Source organism: Alexandromys fortis, unplaced genomic scaffold, assembly GCF_014885135.2.
Source record: "Alexandromys fortis isolate MF-2015 unplaced genomic scaffold, M_Fortis_MF-2015_v1.1 scaffold_81, whole genome shotgun sequence".
Taxonomy (NCBI): domain Eukaryota; kingdom Metazoa; phylum Chordata; class Mammalia; order Rodentia; family Cricetidae; genus Alexandromys; species Alexandromys fortis.
The window spans coordinates 2,002,518-2,022,111 of NW_026067960.1; the positions used below are offsets into that span (position 1 = coordinate 2,002,518).

The following is a 19,594-nucleotide window of genomic DNA, read 5'->3' on the forward strand; positions in this document are numbered from 1 at the left end:
GATTGAACACCCACAGTAGGCTGGGCCCTGCTATGTCAATCAGCAATCCAAAAATTCTATACAGGCTAATTTGATGGAGGCAATTACTCAGCTGAGGTTCCCTGTCCCTGCATGCGTCAGTTTGACAACAGAACTAACCAGGGCAGGGGGAGTGGAGTTAGAGGGATAAATGGGAGAGAATCTCATTGTGTCCTGGATAAGAAAATGCATGGAAAAGAGACACCAATGGCCAGAACAGGGAGTTCCCAGAGATCTGTACAGCTAAGTATGAAAGAAGAAAAGGGGATATCTGAGAGTTGTTCTTCTTTTCCTTCCTCCCACTCCCCTCCCTCCTTTCCTCCCGTCTCCCTCCCTTCCTCTCTCAGACTGTTGTCTCATCTTACTCAACTTTGCTATAGTTTATGTTTAAAATGTCTGGAAGCTTTGTTATAAACCCACATGCACACATGCACACACACATGATACAGACACATACATGCACAGCACATGCACACATAGTGGAGGTTGTAATCAGCATTGCATAAGCTTGGATGAGGATGTATCTCAGTTGGCAGAGTACCTCTTGAGCATGAAGAAAGCCATGGGCTTGATCTCAGCACCATATAAACCAGGTGTGGTAGGTAGCACATGCCTGTAACCTCGGCACTTAGGAGGTAGAGGCAAGAGGACCAGGAGTTCAAGGTCATGCTTAACCACATAGTGAGTTTGAGGCCACCATGAGACTCTGTCTTAAAAGAAGAAATGGAGGGCCTCTTCCGGGGACGGTGCTTAGAGGCACTCAGGATGGTCCAGCGTTTGACATACCGTCGTAGGCTCTCCTACAACACAGCCTCCAACAAAACTAGGCTGTCTCGAACCCCTGGCAACAGGATTGTTTACCTTTACACCAAGAAGGTTGGAAAAGCACCTAAGTCAGCGTGCGGTGTGTGCCCAGGCCGACTCCGAGGGGTTCGTGCTGTGAGACTGAAAGTCCTCATGAGATTGTCGAAGACAAAGAAGCATGTCAGCCGGGCCTATGGTGGCTCCATGTGTGCCAAGTGTGTCCGTGACAGGATCAAGCGGGCTTTCCTTATTGAGGAGCAGAAAATTGTTGTGAAAGTGTTGAAGGCACAAGTGCAGAGTCAGAAAGCGAAATAAACGTGCGGATTTTTTAATAAAGGTCAAGGCTTGGTCAAAAAAAAAAAAGAAGAAATGGAGGGAGCAAGGGATATAAGAAAGAAAGAATGAAAGAAAGAACAAAAAGAAGAAAAAGAATTATGTAAACTTTGGGGGTCTCTTAGTTGGAAAACGTGTACAGGTACAGATACGGCTCCTGACTCATTTGAGTCCTCCTGTCCAACAGTATCCAGGTCTTATCCTTTCTGGACGAAGTTGAACTGATGGACAATGATGATATTAATATTGTTTAAAATGCATTGGTCACTGCCAGAGTCCTGTTTGGGTTTCTTCTGGCTGCAACCAAGGGAAGTCAGTTAATATAATAAGGATGATTTCAGGACCTTGAGTCAGAAGGGGTCGCCGAGGTGATGACACACATTTGCTTCTGTGTAGGCGCAGACCAAGGTTACAACATGACCTGTGTTCCCTTGGACTGACTGCAGCAGGCTTGACTGCTGGCCTTGCTGTTCCATTGTAAATAGAGGTTTCTCTGTCCAGCCCCATTCTACAGCCACTTTAAAATAATTACACAGAGGCTTAATATTAATTTCAGACTGTTTGGCTGATAACTCAGGCTTATTACTAACTAGTTCTTACAATTAATCCATATCTATCAATTTATGTATTGCCATGGGGCTAGAGCTTTTACTGGTCTGCTTGCATTTTGCTGGCTCATGTCTCCTCGACTCTGCCCTTCTTTCTCCCTGTATCTCTATTTGGCTTCCCCACTATCTATATTCTGTCTGACTATAGGCCAGATCAGCTTTATCATCAACCAGTGAGAGCAGTGGATATTCACAGCGTACAAGAGGATTATCCAACAGCGTTTCAATTCACCAAATACAGCTCGTCTGCATAAGCAGAGGGATTGGGGAGCCAGGCAATATGGGGGCAGGATTACAGCTAAGGCTTCTGCCACCATTCACCTCTGGGCTCAGATTCACAAAAGGCAAGGGGACTGAGTTCCTGTCAGTAAGATGGAAGGAAGAATCCAGAGTCCAAAAATGTTGGCGGGTTGTGGAGTGGGGAGGTCAGCTGCCATTACCTTCCAGGTCGTATGGGTGCTGAGTAGCCTGATCATTAGAACATTTTCTCTCTCAGGAGGCTGATAGGATTTTCTTAGTATAGGAGGAGACCTTGGGATACAGCCCCTTCTTGACTACAAGCATTGGGAGGATTCTTAATGGCTTCGCTAAGGCATTATCACTAATCTTTCATAACCTGACCAACAACCACTCAGGTCTCCAGAGAAGACGTGTCTAACCCAGGGCCTGTGGGCTGCATACTGTAAACATCTGTAAAACCTTATGAGATTGTATTTCTTCAGCTTTCTTTTCTTGGAGGTAACTTGGTTGTACTATACTCTAGTCTGAACATTACAGATGGCAAGGTCATGTCATGGTGTCAGATGGTGAGACAGTGTTTAGGCTCTTGGTGTCTTTGAGGCTGCTTGATGGGAGGCTAAGCACCAACCCACAGTCTTGTGCTTCTTTAGCAACTTGTATGGTAGGCACAGCTAATGGAGTTGTGACTTTGGTGGCAGCTTCCTTGAGACAGGAACATATTGTATCATCTCTGTATGCACAGCATAGGCGCACACCCCTTAAAGCTATGTAGTTAGTCACTTTATATTCAGAACTGTTATTGACTCCAGAACAGTCCCGTCTCCTAAGGAAACCCCGTGTCCTTTGTGCACCAGGCATATCTACTTCCCCCAGGGACTCACCTCTCCTGAGAATTTCATATAAATGGAAATATAGAAATATGATGTGATTTATAGTTGTTTCTTTCATCAAATACAATTATTTTGGGTTTACACATGTGATCATCTGCATTGTCTGCTTTTGTTTTTTATGACAGTCTCATAATTTAAAAGTTTATTTATTTTATTTTATGTGTATGGGTGCTTTCCCTGCCTGTATATTCAAAAGGGCACCATATCCCACTGTACTGGAGTTACAGATCGTTGTGAGCTACCATGTGTACTGGGAACTGAACCCAGGTCCTCTACAAGAGCAGCCTGTGCTCTTAACCGCTGAGCCACCTATCCAGCCTCTACTGATAATTTTGTTGTTTTGTTTATGGTTTATTGACTGCATGGAACGTGGGACAAGAGATCTGGAAGAACAGGGAATTCTTCCTGGCAGCTTGGTACCTTTAGTACATTCAAAACACCATGGTTGCCTTGAGTAGTTCAGAGCACCGCCCAGCATCAGGGCTCTCTTCGACTGGTTTAGAAATAGCCCTTCATGCTTTCCTGTGGCATAAGGGATGCTGGGGTGTGGGAGTGCCAAGTTGGTGCATGATTGACTTTAGGAAGCTTTGTCTCCCCTGCCCGACGGGATCTTGTCCTAACTCTGCTGAATAGATGCGCAGAGCTGAAGTCGCCTTCTACCTGCCTGCCCTAAATGACTGCACGCATGCTCATAGCACCTCACCTGAATGGCAAAATAAAATAGAGCGTGAGTGTGATGTCCCCACCCCAGCCAGTGACAGCCCTTTTCATTTAACCTAAACCCAGTGTGCCTCATGAGTTCAGTATTCAGGAACACTACCCTCTCGCTTGCTGGGATTCCTGGGATTTAGTTTTGAAAACTCTTCCTCGGTATACGCTTCATCCATTTGCACATCTGTTTCTTCTTTCATCTATCACACAATCACTCAGCCCCTGAAGTCCCCAGCTGGGTGCTACAGACCCTAAAATTAAAGCTATCCTCCCTATTTCCCAGGAATCTGTGGTCTGCGTTAGGCTTCAGACCACTTGACGTGTGCTAGCGAAAGGATGAAACAACCAGAGCAAGACCAGATCGCTGAGGGAGGTCGGATTGCCTAACCCTGTGGAGGGAAGAGGAGATCCAGGAGGGCACATGGGCATCGAGGAGCCAAGAGATGGGGAGGACCCTCAGGCTTAAGAGCACTTGTGATAGCGTCCGGTCGTGGGTGGAAGTGGCTGGACTGAGTGTTGTAGGTGGGGAGGGTACGGGACGTGAGTGAGTCTAAGTGAGCCGACAACACCCCCTCTAAGAAGCTGCTCTGTTTGTTTGGAGACACTTGGCTCTTTGACTGGTTAATTTGGGAGCCTGGACTGGTTCTTCCAACTTGGATACTTCATGATTGACTTATCCACTGTATATACACGGAAGGAGTGCCATTTCCTTCTGGCTGTTGTTTCTTATAGACAGCAGGAAGCGTGTGCTAGAAGAGATGGGTATACGTGCACGGCTCAGTTAGGGTATACAGCTCATTCCCTCTCTCACTGTGTCTCCCTTCCCGTGGAGCTCAGGTGCACTGGGTAAGTTAGAGAAAGATCTCTAATAGTGTTGAGGCTGGGCAGCTTTGCACAGGACTTTTCTCTAAAGAAGGGAAGTCAGTTGTGGCTGAGACAAAGCCCTTTGATGACTACTTCAGACAATAGTGCTTGACAAATGGGGGATGAGCAAGGAACAGGGCTACCCAGGAGAGGAATGTGCCCACACCAGGCAATCTTGAGCATGTGGACACCCATCCACTGGTGCCTGCCTTTGGAAATATTGCTTCTGCCATTATCATCTGGACCTCCTCATTCTAACTGTGTGGCTAGTGTCAAGCCGGCACTCTAAAATCTCCCAGGAATTGGCCCTCTGGTCATGTCTGCTGGAGTGTTAACTTTATTGTATTGAGGTGGGGAGGTCTGCCCACTGTGGGCGACACCATTCCCTGGGCAAGGATCCTGGAGACTATAAAAAGGAGAACGTGAGCCAAGCCGCAACAGCCTTCATATCCCTGCTTCCCCACTGTGAATTTGGTGTGACCAGCCATGTCAAGTCCTGCCTCCCTGACTTCTCCACACTATTGGTATATATCTTGCATTATGAGCTAAAGTAAACACTTTCTTCCTTAAGCTGTGTATTTGTATCACGGCAACAAGAAAACTAAGACCTGACATTTCCAAGCAATGTTTTTTTTTTTTTTCTGTGTTCTGTAGCCCCTTGTAAACCTGGTACAGCCTTTATGGACTGCCCAAGCTGGGCCTCACTGTACAGTGACTGTGTCTGCACATGAGCATATGGCTCTGAGTGGCCTTCCTCTAACCTGATGCTTCCATGCTTTTGTGGATGGATGTCTTCTGGGAATGCCATTGTCCCATCCTAGCAGAAATTCTTTTTGTTTTGCAATGCTGGAGGTGATTCTTACTTTTTAATGTGCAAGTATTAGAGAGACGGTCAAAATCAGCCACACGATACAAGAGTATGTGAGTGTCTTATAAAGGAGAAGGCTCTGATTCTCTCCATCCACCCAAAGGCAACCCTGCACTACGGCTGCTAATTGGTATTCCTGTCAGTCATGCACATGGTTACTGACAGCTGATGTGGAAGGTCCGCCTCCGTGAGCTACAGTGACTGGCGGAAGCATGGAGGAACAAGGGAGCCTTCCCCTCTCAAACGGTCTCCAAGTGACTTCCAGAATCTTCTCCTCTTTAAAAGACCATTCAGTTGTTTTACATTGTCCAGCACACAAACCCTTTCTTGTCTTTTTTCTCCAAGGTCAGTTTTTTTTTTAAATGATTCTTTCCTAGAATTGGGTATTCTTCTAAAGGGTCAATGGGGGAATAAGAAGCCAGGCTTTGTGCTGTTCTCTACAAAACATGATACCAGTGTCACTTCATTCTTGTCGTTAAATAAATAAGCTTTCTAAAAATACCGCCAGATTGTGCTGGGCCATCTAAATATATTTGCAATACTGTGGCAAATAATTTGAAATGACTGCTATTTCCCAAGGTTTTCTTTTATATTGAAATTTTTATTATATTAAATGTAATCTTATGTTAGACAATCAAATCACCAGGGTGTCCTCTCCATTCATCTTTTTCCTTTCTTCATCTCTCAGTTTGCATGCAAATGAGGTTGAATGTCACCAGATGCCACTGGTCAACAGTTGAGTTTTCTTTCTCTTTTCTTTCTGGGGGACTTCTGTTGAGGTCTGAAAAGGCCACAGAAGCTTCATCCAGGCTTAGTGCTCATCCTTCTCACCTTTTGATCTCAGAGTCAGAGTCCATTTTTAGGGAAAACTGCCCCCATGAAGCCCTGTGCTTTCTAATGCCATGTGGGGACATATTTTGGTAACTATGCTGTTATGACAGGGACCAGAAATTCAATCCAGCAACAGTAAAGCAACATATGTAAATTAAATTATCTTTGAGTGATTGCTTGTCTTTTTTGCAAGTTAAGTCTCATCAGCTGCAATGAGTTTTGATCTCCTGGGTGTGAAACTTAATATAATTTGGTTTTATTGAATGTACCGACATTATGTTTGAAGTCACTTAGGCTGAAGGCATACATACAGAGAGTACCTTAATTTTTTAAAAAAAATGCAGATAACCATCACTCTTAGCAGCAGGCTGACATCATTGTTACCACCATCATAATTCCATCACCACCATCTTCATGACCATCATCATATGACCACCGTCTTCATGACCATCAATATTATGACCACCATCATCATGACCACTATCTTCATGACTACCATCTTCATGATCACCATCATATGACCACTGTCATCATGACCACTATCCTCATGACCACCGTCTTCATGACCATCATCATTATGACCACTGTCTTCACAACCACCATCATTATGACCACTGTCTTCATGACTACCATCTTCATGACCACCATAACATGACCACTATCTTCATGACCATCATCATTATGACCACTGCCATCATTATCACCATCATCACTGTCTCACTGTCATCACAGTCTTCATTGCCACTATTCATCACCATCGTTGTCATTACGGTTGCCACCACCACTACCACCATCACCACTACCACCATCACCACTACCATCACCACCACCACCATCATCACCACCATCATCATTATCACCATCCTCTCTGCCTCTTTCCCTATGCTTAGTTTTTCCTAGGCAAGGACGGTGTGTGAGGATGGCTTCACATCACGCACTTCTTTTTGTGCATGTGGTTCTAACTGCTTTTCTCTGAAGTTTCCCTCCTATGTGGCCAGCCCCCTGCTGTGGCAGAGCCAGAGCGGACTGGGTTTCTCTTAAGATCCTGGACTCTTGTGCTGTGCTGGCCTTTCTGCTCTCTCAGTACCTAGAACAGAAGACAGTTGAGCGAAGGAGCCTTGGACAAGCAAATGGGTTGCTTTGTTTTCTTACACTGCCAATGGATCGTCCAACTCAAACCAGCTTGAGTCAAGAAACTGCCTAGGCTCAGGCGAGAGAGCAATCTGGGGTTGGCCTCTGGGACCCTGTGAGGCTTGTCTAGCCCTCGCTCTCTCTGCATCTGTTCACCCTCACCTCCTTTGTTCCTCCAAGACAGTCTCTGCTTCTCTTTCTCCCTCCCTGAGAAGGTGCCTTCCGCCAGCAGCTATTCCTTGCACACCTACTATGTGTTGGGAATTATTCTCCACCCAGAGGATCAAGCAACTAAAATAATTGCCGCAAATCCTTAGCTCACCTCTATTGATTGGTCCATAAAAATTTTAATAGACTAAATTTTAAATTTTATTTTAAAAAAATTAAAATTTTATTTTTAAAAATTTAAATTTTATTTTTAAAATTTTATTTTTAAAAATTTAAATTTAAAAGCCCAGGGGACTATGTCATTTTGGCTGCCTGGCTTGGGTGACCCATTAACCCCAGAATGGGTGAGAAGGTCACCTGCTGAGGACTAGAGGGGTTGAGCTGAGCAGGAGTGTGGCCCTTAAAGGGAAGTCGGTGTTGCCAACGGGATGGAGCGCAGAACTGTGAAGCAGGCAAAGCCGGAGACTGCCCACTACCGTGAATGATCCTCCATGTGTGGACAGCTGGTTCTGCCGCGTGTCTCTCTCACCCATTCACTCAGGTCTCCTCTCTCTTCTCTTTGATCACAGCTCCAGATGAAGATGAGTGAGCGGGCCGCCTCGCTGAACACCGTGGTACCCCTGCCCCGCAGTGCCTACTGGCAGCACATCACGAGGCAGCATAGCACAGGGCAGCTGTACCACCTGCAAGGTAAGCGGGCCCAGCACCTGCAGTGAGGGCGGGGCGGGAGTCGTGCCCGGCTGCTCCGAGGAGGGGCTGGTTAAGCTGTTGTCTGTTATCATGTTACCTCCCAAGTTGAGGACCTCCTCCGAGGCCTAGGATGCTGGATGTTTCATCTTTCTGGATGTCTGATCCCCACAGGTTTGCATCTATTACGATGTTCTCAGGAATTTGTCTAAAATATTGATTCTTGGGCCCCTGGCCACAGCAGTCCTGGGACCTGAGGTACCAGAAAGTGGCTCAGCAACCCGTCTATTTAGGGACCCCCATGGAGAGTCTGGCCAAGGGCTAGAGGCGAGAGCCTGGAAGCAGCCCTCTGGGATCAAGACTAACGTGTCAGCGTTACTAGGGAATCGCTAGTACAACTTTCCAGGACTTTGCCCAGACATTCTAAAATGGGAGGGGGTGAGGACTCCTCCAGCCTATAGCTTGAACAAGGCCCCAGGTGCTTCTCCTGAGCACTCTTGGTAGGGACCTTTGCTTCAGGACCCTTGGGCAGGGCAGGGGAGCCAGGCTTCACTTAGATCCCACCCATTCCTCTCAAGAAAGAAATCCTGTGAAGTAAGGCATTGATTGGTCTGCTCACCAGAAGATCACGAGACCTCCCAGTTTAACACTGGACTTAAGACCTTTCTTGTTCCTGTAAATATGCCCTCTGACGTTTTACAGCGAGGAAATTAGCTTGCTCATCTCACCGATACTTAAGCTGATTAAGAAACCTGTGTGGCGCATCCTTGCTGCAGGGCTTGGATGGTATCTCAGCCCCTGCCCTGGAAAGGTCTCATGCTGGACTGATCCTCGGTTCTTGGACTCGTCTCTGTTTCTGTGACAAATACCCTACCAAGAGAAACATGGGGGCGGGGTGTCATTGTAAATGACAGTTCCAAGCTGTGGTCTACTTAAGGGAAGTAAAGACAGGAACTCAAGCAGTTGGTCAGCATAGATCTACAGTCAAGAGCAGAGAGAAGACACAGTGATCGCACTCTGAACTTCATTGTTTAATCATGTAGCTACGTTATTAGTATTGACTGTGCTTCTGGGAAGCACTCTGTCCAGAAGGGCAGGCTTGTCATAGCTGGTTTTTCCTATTGTCTTCTGTGTCTTACGTAGGGTCACCATCATTATTGAAAGGTGGAATGTGAGAAAACCTGGGAGTCTTCTTTCTTCCTGAGGCAGGGTCTCATGTAGCCCAGGCTAGCTTCAAACTCCTTGTGTCGTCACGAAGGACCTTGAACTTCTGATGCTTTTGGCTCCATAGCCTCATTTCCGGGATTGGGATACCCATGCCTGAGGGATGGAACCCAGGGTTTTGTGTATGACAGGCAAGCAGCCTGACAATTGAACCACTTCCCCAAGCCCTGTCCAGTCTTCATGACTCCCTGTTCTCCCTGCAGTGTTCACTACCTGGGACCTGAGTGCCTGGATGAACAGACAGGGGGAGGGGCTGACTGCTCAAATCCCCCACATCTACGGAGTTCAAGCTGAAGTTTCCTGGCGTCTCTAGAGGTCAATCTAAGAATCACACAAACCTGGGAAGGATTTAGCTCACTGGTTTGGGAAAAACAAGCCTCACTTTCTAAAATTTAGGCCTAGAGTGCCCCCTGCTGGTAAGCGTGGGAATAGAGTTTTATTATCAGAGGCTCCGTCTGGGAGTGTTAGCTTTGACTTGTGTGCTACATTCAGGGAGGTATACTCAATTCATCTTCTCAGCACCTACCACAGTTTCCAGTTTTCCTCTAGGAACAGTCTTCTATGATCAGAATAATACAAAGCCAATGCATGAAGGCCCCTTTAACATACAATCTGGGAGAAAGCCATGAAAGAGGAGCTGGCGTTTTGGCTTCTCATCCACTACACACTCATGACCCAGTGGCTGTTTATTGCAGCACATATATACTTTATGCTAGCGCCAAGCTGGGTGGCAGGCGTGCCCGGGGCCCCTGCCCAGGCGTGTATCTCCCGCAGGCAGCTTGCCATGGAATGAAGAGTCATGAATGACAACTCAGTAGACACTGGCTTCAAAGCTGGCAGCCGTGAGTGTAACAGAGAGTGTGTTTACACTCTCTCTACAGAGTCTTCACACAACGTGAGGCATAGTTATTGGCTACGTGAGGGTCTTGTTTAGATCAGGGAGCTGTTGGAATCCATGGTATTTACCCCCAAAAATTTAAATCCAGAAGAGACAGCCATACAGAGGGTTAGGGAGATAAAGAAAAGAACTTCTTCCTAGCCAGATCAGCAAAGGCAAAGGTCCCGAGACAGAAATGAGCAGGTTTTGGGGGGCACATGAAGAGAGGGCTTGGATGATGGGAGCCAGTGGTCAAGATTTGCCGGCACGTGAGGAGTTGAGGGTGCTGAGCACAGCTGTGCTGGACTCGACTGCTATTTTAATTCTAATGCCGCAGAGAAAAAGGAGCTCCGAGAAGCAGCCTGAAGGTGTCACACCGAGCTGCAGGGTGTCTGGCTTCTGCTGGAGCCTCTCTTGCGCGCCCCAGTTTCCTTTCTATTATTCACATTGGCCAGCTCCACCCTTCCCGCGTCAAAGCCTTTCGTTGCTCCGGGATTTTTCAGAATGCCCCGCCCCCGCCAGAACTTATTGGGAGACAGAAAAACAATTTAGAGAAGGAGACACAGGGTGCTGTGGTCACTCCTCAGACAGTAAACCCGATTATGGCGCTGTGGGTGTGTCTCTGTTGGAATCTACCCTATAGCCTTATTTTCATTTTTCTGTCGGGGACCTCCATGGCTAAAGGTGACGAGAGTGGCCCATCCTCACCTTCATCCTCTCTGTTGTAAAGAACTGAGGATTGGGGACCCACAGCGGTCAATTCTTGCTGAGGATCCTGGGACTGTTAGTGGAGCAATGGGCAAGGGACCCGTGTTCTGAGCCCCTGGCTGTTTCATTACAGGATCCTTAGCAGTGAGAAGAGACCCTGGCCCAGTGTGAGTCAGAGGCCCCCATGCAGAGATCAGAGTGCCCAGTGGGCCTGAGTGCAGCCTGTTCAGGCTCCTGTCCATTCCTAGGAGGGTAGATTGTTGGAGCCCGGGCTAGGCTGGGGAATCTGTGTTGTTTTCTGCATATGCATGCTGACCCTCCTACAGACACTGTGTGCAGCTAGGAGAGATGCTGCAGACTAGGTCCTGCGCCCTGGGGAAAGATGACAAGTCAGGCTTCCAACTCATGTCTTCAGGATTGTGGGGGACCTGAAGTGAGTGAGGTGGGACAAAATAGAAGGTGGGACCTTTGTCAAGGTCACATGCGGTAAGAAATTCATCTGAGAGCGGGCTGAGGCCACCCCCAGTCAGCCATGCTGTGGCAGGCCAGAGTGTCCTGGGCTCAGGTGTGGACTCAGGGCCCGGTGCTACCTTTCCATCATCTCTCGTGGGCTGCATGTGCACAGAGGGGGTAGAAAGCTCTCCAGCTTTTTTCCTGTCCCTATGCCAAACCCAGATTTCAAGTCCGTTTAGCCACTGGCCTTCTCCTGCCCCATGTGGTTGGCAACAGTTTTTCTGGAAACTTATGGAGTTTAAGGAGTTGCTTGTGGATTTTCCCTGGATACCATGTCCAGGCTGTCTGTTCTCTGCAGGAAATTGATACCAAATTGTAATAAAGACATGCCAGGATGATTAGTTATAGAACCTCCAGTGGATACTATGCTTCCTTATTGCAGTGTAGGCATCACAAAGAGACTGGAAAACATGTTCCAATTGCCTGGGAACAGAGAAAGGATTCCTGGTCTCTACTGTGGGTCGGGAATTGGGTTTGGGTTCAGATTTGAGACTTGCAAGTGTCTAAACCATTGTATCTCTTTTTGATAAACATTTGGGTGTGTGTATGTATGCGAGTGTTTGTGTGTGTGCATGCGTGTGTGTGTGTGTGTGTGTGTGTGTGTGTGAGACATTTGCAATGGCGGCACGAATGTGAAGAGGTCAGAGGACATCTTTTGGGATTTTCCCTGTCATTCCACCATGCTGAGAATTGAACTCAAGATCCTCAGGCTTGGAGGCAGTTTCCCAAGAAGCCATTTCACTGGCCCCAGGCCCTTGGTTCTCTTTAGATCTGTTTTAATTTGGGGCTGTGATTCAGGTAACTTGGCAAACTTTTACCGTCACAAAGACCTCACAGTTCTCTTACTTCTCAGTAGAACCGGGTGGAACAATTGTGTTCCCTTTCATCTTGTAGGAGAGGGAAACCATTTATGTGTGTCATTACCTATGTTTCTACCTGGGTACAGGGTCAGAGGGGACAGGGTGAGGGGAAGGGTAAAGGGAAGGGGTGAGGCCTAAGGACTCAGGCTGGGCTGATCGTCAGCTGAAAGCCTTGGAGCCGCCTGGCACCGGCAATCTTGTCTTCTTGGCTCCGCGGTTCAGAACAACGTGGTTTTGAATGTGTTCCCCCTCTGTGTGACCACCTGCTTAGCCAGGTGAAATGCTCCATTGTGTCACCCGTCACCAGCAGGTGGCAGCAAAGCATCTTGGTTTTCTATCATGGCTATCAGGCTGGATAAACTTTGGGTCCTCCCAGGTCCCTTCCAGCCCAGGCTGATCCCTGATTTTCTTTATTATGCGTCACAGGAATTCCTAGGCTCGCCCATGGTGTTCCATTGTGGTTGCTTTGGTGCTGTTGGCATCCAGTTAGTCTTACTCTCTGCCCTGTATAGAGGAACTGGGCCAATTTCTGTGCTAACTGGAAAGGGGAGCGTTTTGACTTGTTCACGTGGCTGGAAACTGGACTTGAAGTAGAGAAAGTTAAAGAAGTCTTAACAATGACCTAAGAAAAAGCATGATATGGTCTCATTTCGAGTCAGGTTTGCAAAAAGCACCTGCATCAAAAGTCCCCTCAGTCTCGGCATGTCTCTCTCATTCCCGCTGAGAACCAGGACGCTACTGCACACGAACATTTAAGGACTAACGTAGTTACTACTAACAGACTGCCCACAGGCAGCTGACTGCAAAGGCCAAATGCAAATGATATGTTAATCACACACACCCTAGTGATGCTTATTTGCATATCACTATAAGTGACCTTAGGAAACCGTCCCCAAGAAAGAATTCTGGTAAACAGAATCAATTGTGTTACTAGCCAATAGGATCACCGGCTTTCCTGAGCGATAACGGTTTCTTCTTTCTAATTCTTTTTGTAAAAGATGTCACCAGCCCTCTGAAGCTTCATCGGACAGAGACTTTTCCCACCTACCGGTCTGAGCACTGACAGCAACTGCCAAGAGCTGTTAGTATGTCTGTGCTGCGCCAGCCACAGACCCTGCAGGAGGACACAGAGGGACAGCCCGGGAGAGAGCAGAATGAGGAAGAGCGGCTTCGCGTCCTGCTAATGTGTGTGGCCATGGGAAATGCTACAATACAACATATGTAGATATATATTTTTTTCCCTCCTGTTTTTCTTTTTTTAAAGACACGGTCCTAGCCTCGCCAAAACATGCTGGATAATATTGACCCACCCGGTGTTTACAGTTGGACGGAAGGAGTCAGCGTCACTGCTGCAGACTGATTTTCTATTGTAGACAAGCCCCCACCCCCACCCCTTGCGCATCTCTGAGTCTGTCCTTTTGTGGAGTTGTGCTATTTTCTTTGTAAATGTTTCAGCTGTATGACAGTCGATATTGACAATAAAATGCCTCTTCATCATTGGTTATCTCTTCACACACTATCCCTCAGTGACTGAGGCTTGTGTGTGGCTCTGGTGCATCCACGAACTCCTATTTGGCTGTATTTTCAATGAGTTAAATCAGCATTTTCACTGATTCTTCTTGCTAAAGAGTCCTTTCAAAGGACCCTTTAATATTCTTCCTAAGGCGACAGTCCCTCATACTCCTTAATGCCCCTCCACTCAAAAGCCTTTCTTTGGAGTAGAATGTTGGTTTAAGGCATTTTAAAATAAGCAACGGTTGCTATGCATGTGGTCCTTGGGTTCTGGTGATAATTTTCTCTATCCTTGGTGTTTCTGGAGGGGGGGGCTGCAGTGGGGACAGAGGTCTGCGTTGTGTTTGATGCAGGTGGGCACAGCTGTTCGCTCATTCATTAAGCTGGTCTAGAATCTATGAGTTCCCAGAACTCTGCTGGACTCTGGGGATGTGAGCTCCAGGACTCAGGTTCTGTTGTCAAGAACTTTACTTCCAGAGGAGGGCATCAAGGAAACAAAGATGTAATTAGAGAACTAAGTGGCACCTGCCCCAGGGGTCTCCAAGCACGATGGGCTTCTAGAGAAAAGGTCATCCTGTTCCCCAGGCTGTGTCCCTGGGGAGATGCCAGAGGGAATTGAATCTTGTAAGTATTTGAAGCTATGTTCCTGCAAGGCTGGACAAGCAAGCAAGGACACCCCGCCACCACGGCTCTATCCAATAACAGTTGCCAGTAAAATACAAAGCAAGATTCCTAATTGAACTTCCAGTAAGCAGGGCTTTTATGCTGGAAGTGGGGTCCAAATACCATGTGGGACCAGGTTATGTTTTACAGTGTCCATTTTATATCTAAAATTCAAATTGACCTTGATGGTCTGTGTGTTCCTTTTCTGAGTCTGACAACTACAATGTCCAGTTTTCGAGCTGTGCCTGACACACAGCCTGCACCCCTGATAGATGTGTGTCAGATGGACAGATAGAAAGAGAAGGACAGATGGAAATAGAAGCTTGGCATATCTCGGGATGGGATTCTTTCTACACGGGAAGAGTATTTACCTCGCATGCATGCTGTTCCACATCAGGACTCTCTGAAGTTATTATTTTTTAAGGGAAAAAATAACTAACTAGAATATCAGAAAATTGTAGAGGCCCCCACAGGAGCCTTAAAAATACCATTAATGTTTGAGCCTTTCTAGAAGGGTGCAAAGGGGAGACGGACACCAAATATAACCCAGTGTCTTTGACCTTGTTAAAAATCCAGCCCTGCTCAGGTAAACCTGCTGTGTGGGAGAGAGCTGGGATCCCAAGGACACTACTGGTCTGGGCTTTTCTCGGGAGGTTGAGAGATCTCAGGAGAGAGTATTGAGTTCAGCTAACAATGTGTGGATCAGGGCCACAGAGGTTGCTTGGTGCTGAGGGCCTCCCCAGAATGCATCTGTACATTCTCTATGTTCTCTGCACATTTTTGTGTTCTCTGCATGTTCTCTGGGTTCTCCACATGTTCTCTGGGTTCTCTGCATGTTTTCTGCATGTTCTCTGGGTTCTCTACATGTTCTCTGCACTTTTTATGGGTTCTCTACATGTTCTCTGCATGTTCTCTGGGTTTTCTGCATGTTCTCTGGGTTCTTTGCATGTTCTCTGCATGTTCTCTGGGTTCTTTGCATGTTCTCTGCACATTCTCTGTGTTCTCTGCACATTCAATGTGTTCTCTATGTTCTCTGGGCTCTGTGCAGCCTTTTGTCATGTCATGTTTGCTCTTCCTTTTCCCGGATGTATCCATCTTCATCCCTGAAAAATGTGGTTTGCCATGTACATTTAGTGCCTCTCTTACTGCTCTTTTTTTTTTCTAACTATACCTGGCTTTTCTTTTCTTTTCCTTTGCTTTTCAGTCAGTCTCATAAGCGATTCTCCCAGATTCCCTTGGCCTTGGCAGACAATGAGGAGATTAAGTTGAGAAGCAGATAAAGGAAAGGGAATGAAAGAAATAATTATAATTTTAATGAAGTTGAAATTGCCAAAGCAAGTCTTAAGCTAATGCCGTGCAGAGAAGTGGTACTGAACAGTTAGCAGCAAGCGAGGTCTCTCTGGAGATCTTCAGGGAAAGAACTGTGGATAAGAAAGGGACTTTGGTTAGGGCACTCTGGCCCTGGCTCCTATTGTAAGCATTTTAGTCCTTTTGGGTTGTTTACTTCCTCCAGCAGCTCGGTGAAGTACATATAGTTAGCATCCCCACTTTCCTGCATCCTGGCACACAGTCTCAAGCAGTGTCCTTAAACTAACCAGATCCGTAATCACCTACCTTGAAAGCAGAGACACACAGACAAAAACGAAGTACTAGACAGAATGGCTTGCATTTCTGGACTTCAATCGGGTACTAAGTGTTAGTTTAGACTCACTGGTGGCCACGCCTGTTACACACACCAGGTTACTATGTGCATTGCGCTCCTGAATTTAGAAGCCTAATTCCTGGGCTTAAAGTATTTAAGTCAGTTGTTCAGGAAACCAGGAAAAGACGCTAAAACTAATGTGCATTTATATGAAGGGATATTCTGTTACTGCGGAAGCACATTAGAGAGGAGATACAGTTTGTGTGTGCGTGCGTGTGATACGAGTGGGGTGCGTGGACACAGATGGTGGGGCCAGAACGGGTGGTGTCTTCTCCCACCATTATGACTTTACTGCCTTGAGACAGGGGTCTCTCACTCTACCAGAAGCTCGTGGGACCTGTCTTCTCTGACCCCAGTGACCTGTCTTCTCTGACCCCAGTGCTGGGTTACAGGCACGCACAACTACACCTAGCTTTTTATATATCTTCTAGGGATTCAAACTCAGGTCTTTACATTTGTAGACCAAGCACTTCTGCCAGCTGAACCATCTCCCCATCCCCAAGGTTCCAACTTTTAGAGAAATCTTTCCTTAGAGCTAGAACACACACACACACACACACACACACACGTGTTGAGGTTTTCATCGTCACGTTTATTTCCCTTTCCTAATGAGGTGCTGGGATCTGCAGATTGAATTTTGGGGTGGAGGTCTGACCGTTCATGCTGGCTCATTTCAACGCAACCTCCTTGAATCATTTGTTCTGATTTGGTCCAGCTGGTGACCACTTAGCTGAATCTGTGAGAAAGGAAGGTGCTGCCGTTCACACTGTCTCCATTGCCAGGACATTCATTCAGTGGATGGAGGTGGAGCCCAAATCTACCCTTTGGACTCCCATCTCCAGATAATCCCAATGCACTTAGTAAATGTTACCAAACCTTCTCAAAGGAACCTGAATGGGCGACTGAAATGGTGAGGGCTTGTCAGCATCAGATAAACTTAGCCTCAAAGGCCACCAGCTAGAGTTTCATTGAAGACACTCACGGGGTTGGGGGGGGGGGAAGGGTGAGATCAGCTGGATATATACGAAGTCTGATCTGAGGACCCAGGGAAGAGCCCCCAGATTCCTCTCTAGCCAGGAGCACTGAGAATTTCCTCACCCAGGTCCCGAGATGACAGTGTGTACAGCTGCACACAGGCCAGGAAGATGTGTGGTGGCTACGGCTCTCCAAGTGTCACCTGCGTGGCATTTTCCGTACCTTTGCAGTGTTTGTTGCCATAACAACTAATAAGGAGACTTGCTTTGGCTCTCTTTGATGCCCCAAGATGCCTGAAGTGCAAAGCTGCCTGCGCTGCTCTTTTCTGAAAGAGAAAACCCAGGAGAAGCTTCTGGAGGGAGCGCAGCTGGGAAAGGCAGGCTGAGGAGGTGAGGATCGCATTACTGCTGAGGAAGGTGTTGAGCCACCACTAGCCATCAAAGCCTGCAGGTCCCCTCCCTTCCTCCACCCCTGAATGCAGCAGTAAGCTCTTTGCCTTTGGTTCTTGGTGGTACCGGCTTCCTCTGCTTCCCAGAGCGGGTGTAGCTGAGGTTCACAGATACTGCGGGATGTATTTTTGCTCCACATGTTGCCAAGACTTCATTGCTCCTGCTTGAAGATCTGTGGCATTTTCATGTTTGCATTGCTCACACTAGAAACCCTACAGGGCCAAGGACCCTGCTTTATCAGCTGGTTGGGCATTTATTTTCTCAGTATTTACTCCCTAGCCCCGACAGGAGCACGAATGAGGTATGAAGTTTGTGAAGTCCAAGCTCCAATGCCAGGAAAGGAGGAGGATCAAATGAGAACTGGATTTGAAGAGATTTCCAGGAGCTAAGGAGAACGAAGACATCCTTTATTCACCAGCACACAGAAGATGCCCATTGACATATGTGAGTCACACACACACTCACAAAACCACACACAGGCTCAGTCCCCTGAGCTTAAAGATACATACACAAACACACATAATCATACACAGGTTGAGTCCCCTGACCTTGAAGGCACACACACACACACACACACACACACACATGCACACACAACCACACAAAGGCTGAGACCTCTGACTTTAAAGTCGTATTTGTATAGAGAAATCCACAAAACTTCATTTTGCCAGAATAATTATGCAACAGATTTCATCGCAGTATATTTTGGGGGTCCCTGGAAATTCAGTCTCAGCAATTTTGTGCTAACATGATGTTCCATGTCAGTCATGTTTTTGTGGGGCCTACGGCAGCCTGGCCACTCATGTGGGGCCCAGGCCATGTGGGGCCCAGGGCAGCCAGGCAGCCCTGGATTCCAGGAAAAGCCATACGCCTGTACTGTCTAGGAACAGACCATCCAAAGGACATTTCTAACGTTCCAACCATTGTAGACAGGATCATCTGCCAGCACACACTCACGGATTTTCACCAGGACACTCCTAGACAAATGTCAGCCAATCAAGGGTCCTGAACCTTAGAAGTCCCTCACCCCCACCTTTGCTACTTTAAAAACCCAACCCTGACTGATCTCGGGACTCTCTGACCACTCCAGTACATTGAACACACAGAGTCCAAGCTTGCAAACTTGGGTAAGAATAAAGGCTCTTTGCTTTTACAGACAGGACTCAGTTGCCTGGTTGGTTTTGGGGTTACTCTGTGATCCGGGCATAACAGTTTTAGCTGACTCATACCCGATGTTAAATGGCAGTCATGTTTTAGCTGACTCATACCTGATACTCAAACCTGTACCATGTTGTCTAAACATAAACTTGTCCCTGTGACCATCTGTACTCAACAGAGGTCCCGATAGGAAGGATCTGCAAACTCCTAGGCCAGCCTGCAAGGTGCTTTCCTAATAAAAGTTTTCTTGGCACGCAGCCATGCTTGCTTATTTAGGCAACGTGCACAGAAAGCTGCAGCAGGATGCCCTTGGACTCTAGATGGGGACTCTTGGTACTCTATGCTCACAGCAGAGACCTTAGCCTACAAAATCCTTATCTTCATCTACTTTGTCCAAAGTGACTAGTCATCTGCTAAGGATAACTCCAGACCACCATGGATTGACAACTGTAAGTGTGTAGCGCTGGCATTCATACCTTGGGGGTGGCTAGCAGCTCTCTGCTAGGACTTGGGACCCACTAACCAAGAGGAAGATCATGTCTGGCACTGGAAACCTAGCTAAATACCCAGAGATAGTGAAGTCGTGGGTCTTAAAAGAGATTCTACATTCCTCAGTAACCTAAGGCAGCATAATCCCTGTTGGAGGGAAGACCACTTGTTTCCTGGCCACCTGGCAGTTTAGATCTGAAATAATCACCCAGAAACGATATTATTTAAATCACTGCTTGACCCATTAGCTCTAACTTCTTATCGGCTAACTCTTATAGCTTAACTTAAGCCATCTCCATTAATCTGTGCAT

The 19,594-nt window shown here is 47.0% G+C and overlaps 2 protein-coding genes across 2 annotated transcripts in view; both read left to right on the plus strand.

The window, feature by feature from the left end:
• The window catches only part of Dok5 (docking protein 5), a 142,331-nt gene extending 128,516 nt beyond the window's left edge, over window positions 1-13,815 (plus strand). Inside the window, exons 7-8 of the mRNA XM_050153088.1 lie at window positions 8,036-8,156; window positions 13,334-13,815. Coding sequence (XP_050009045.1) covers window positions 8,036-8,156; window positions 13,334-13,398 — 186 coding nt within the window. The 3' untranslated portion in view covers window positions 13,399-13,815. The remainder of the gene's footprint in view (window positions 1-8,035; window positions 8,157-13,333) is intronic.
• Window positions 754-1,176, plus strand: LOC126508106 (60S ribosomal protein L34-like). The gene has a single exon (XM_050153089.1). It carries the CDS (start codon window positions 784-786, stop codon window positions 1,135-1,137), a length of 354 nt encoding a protein of 117 aa, XP_050009046.1. The 5' UTR covers window positions 754-783; the 3' UTR covers window positions 1,138-1,176.
• Window positions 13,816-19,594: the final 5,779 nt, after the last annotated feature.

What these genes read in the sequence shown, in the direction of transcription:
- LOC126508106 (XM_050153089.1), top strand. Translation starts at nt 784, where the DNA reads ATGGTCCAGCGTTTGACATACCGTCGTAGGCTCTCCTACAACACAGCC.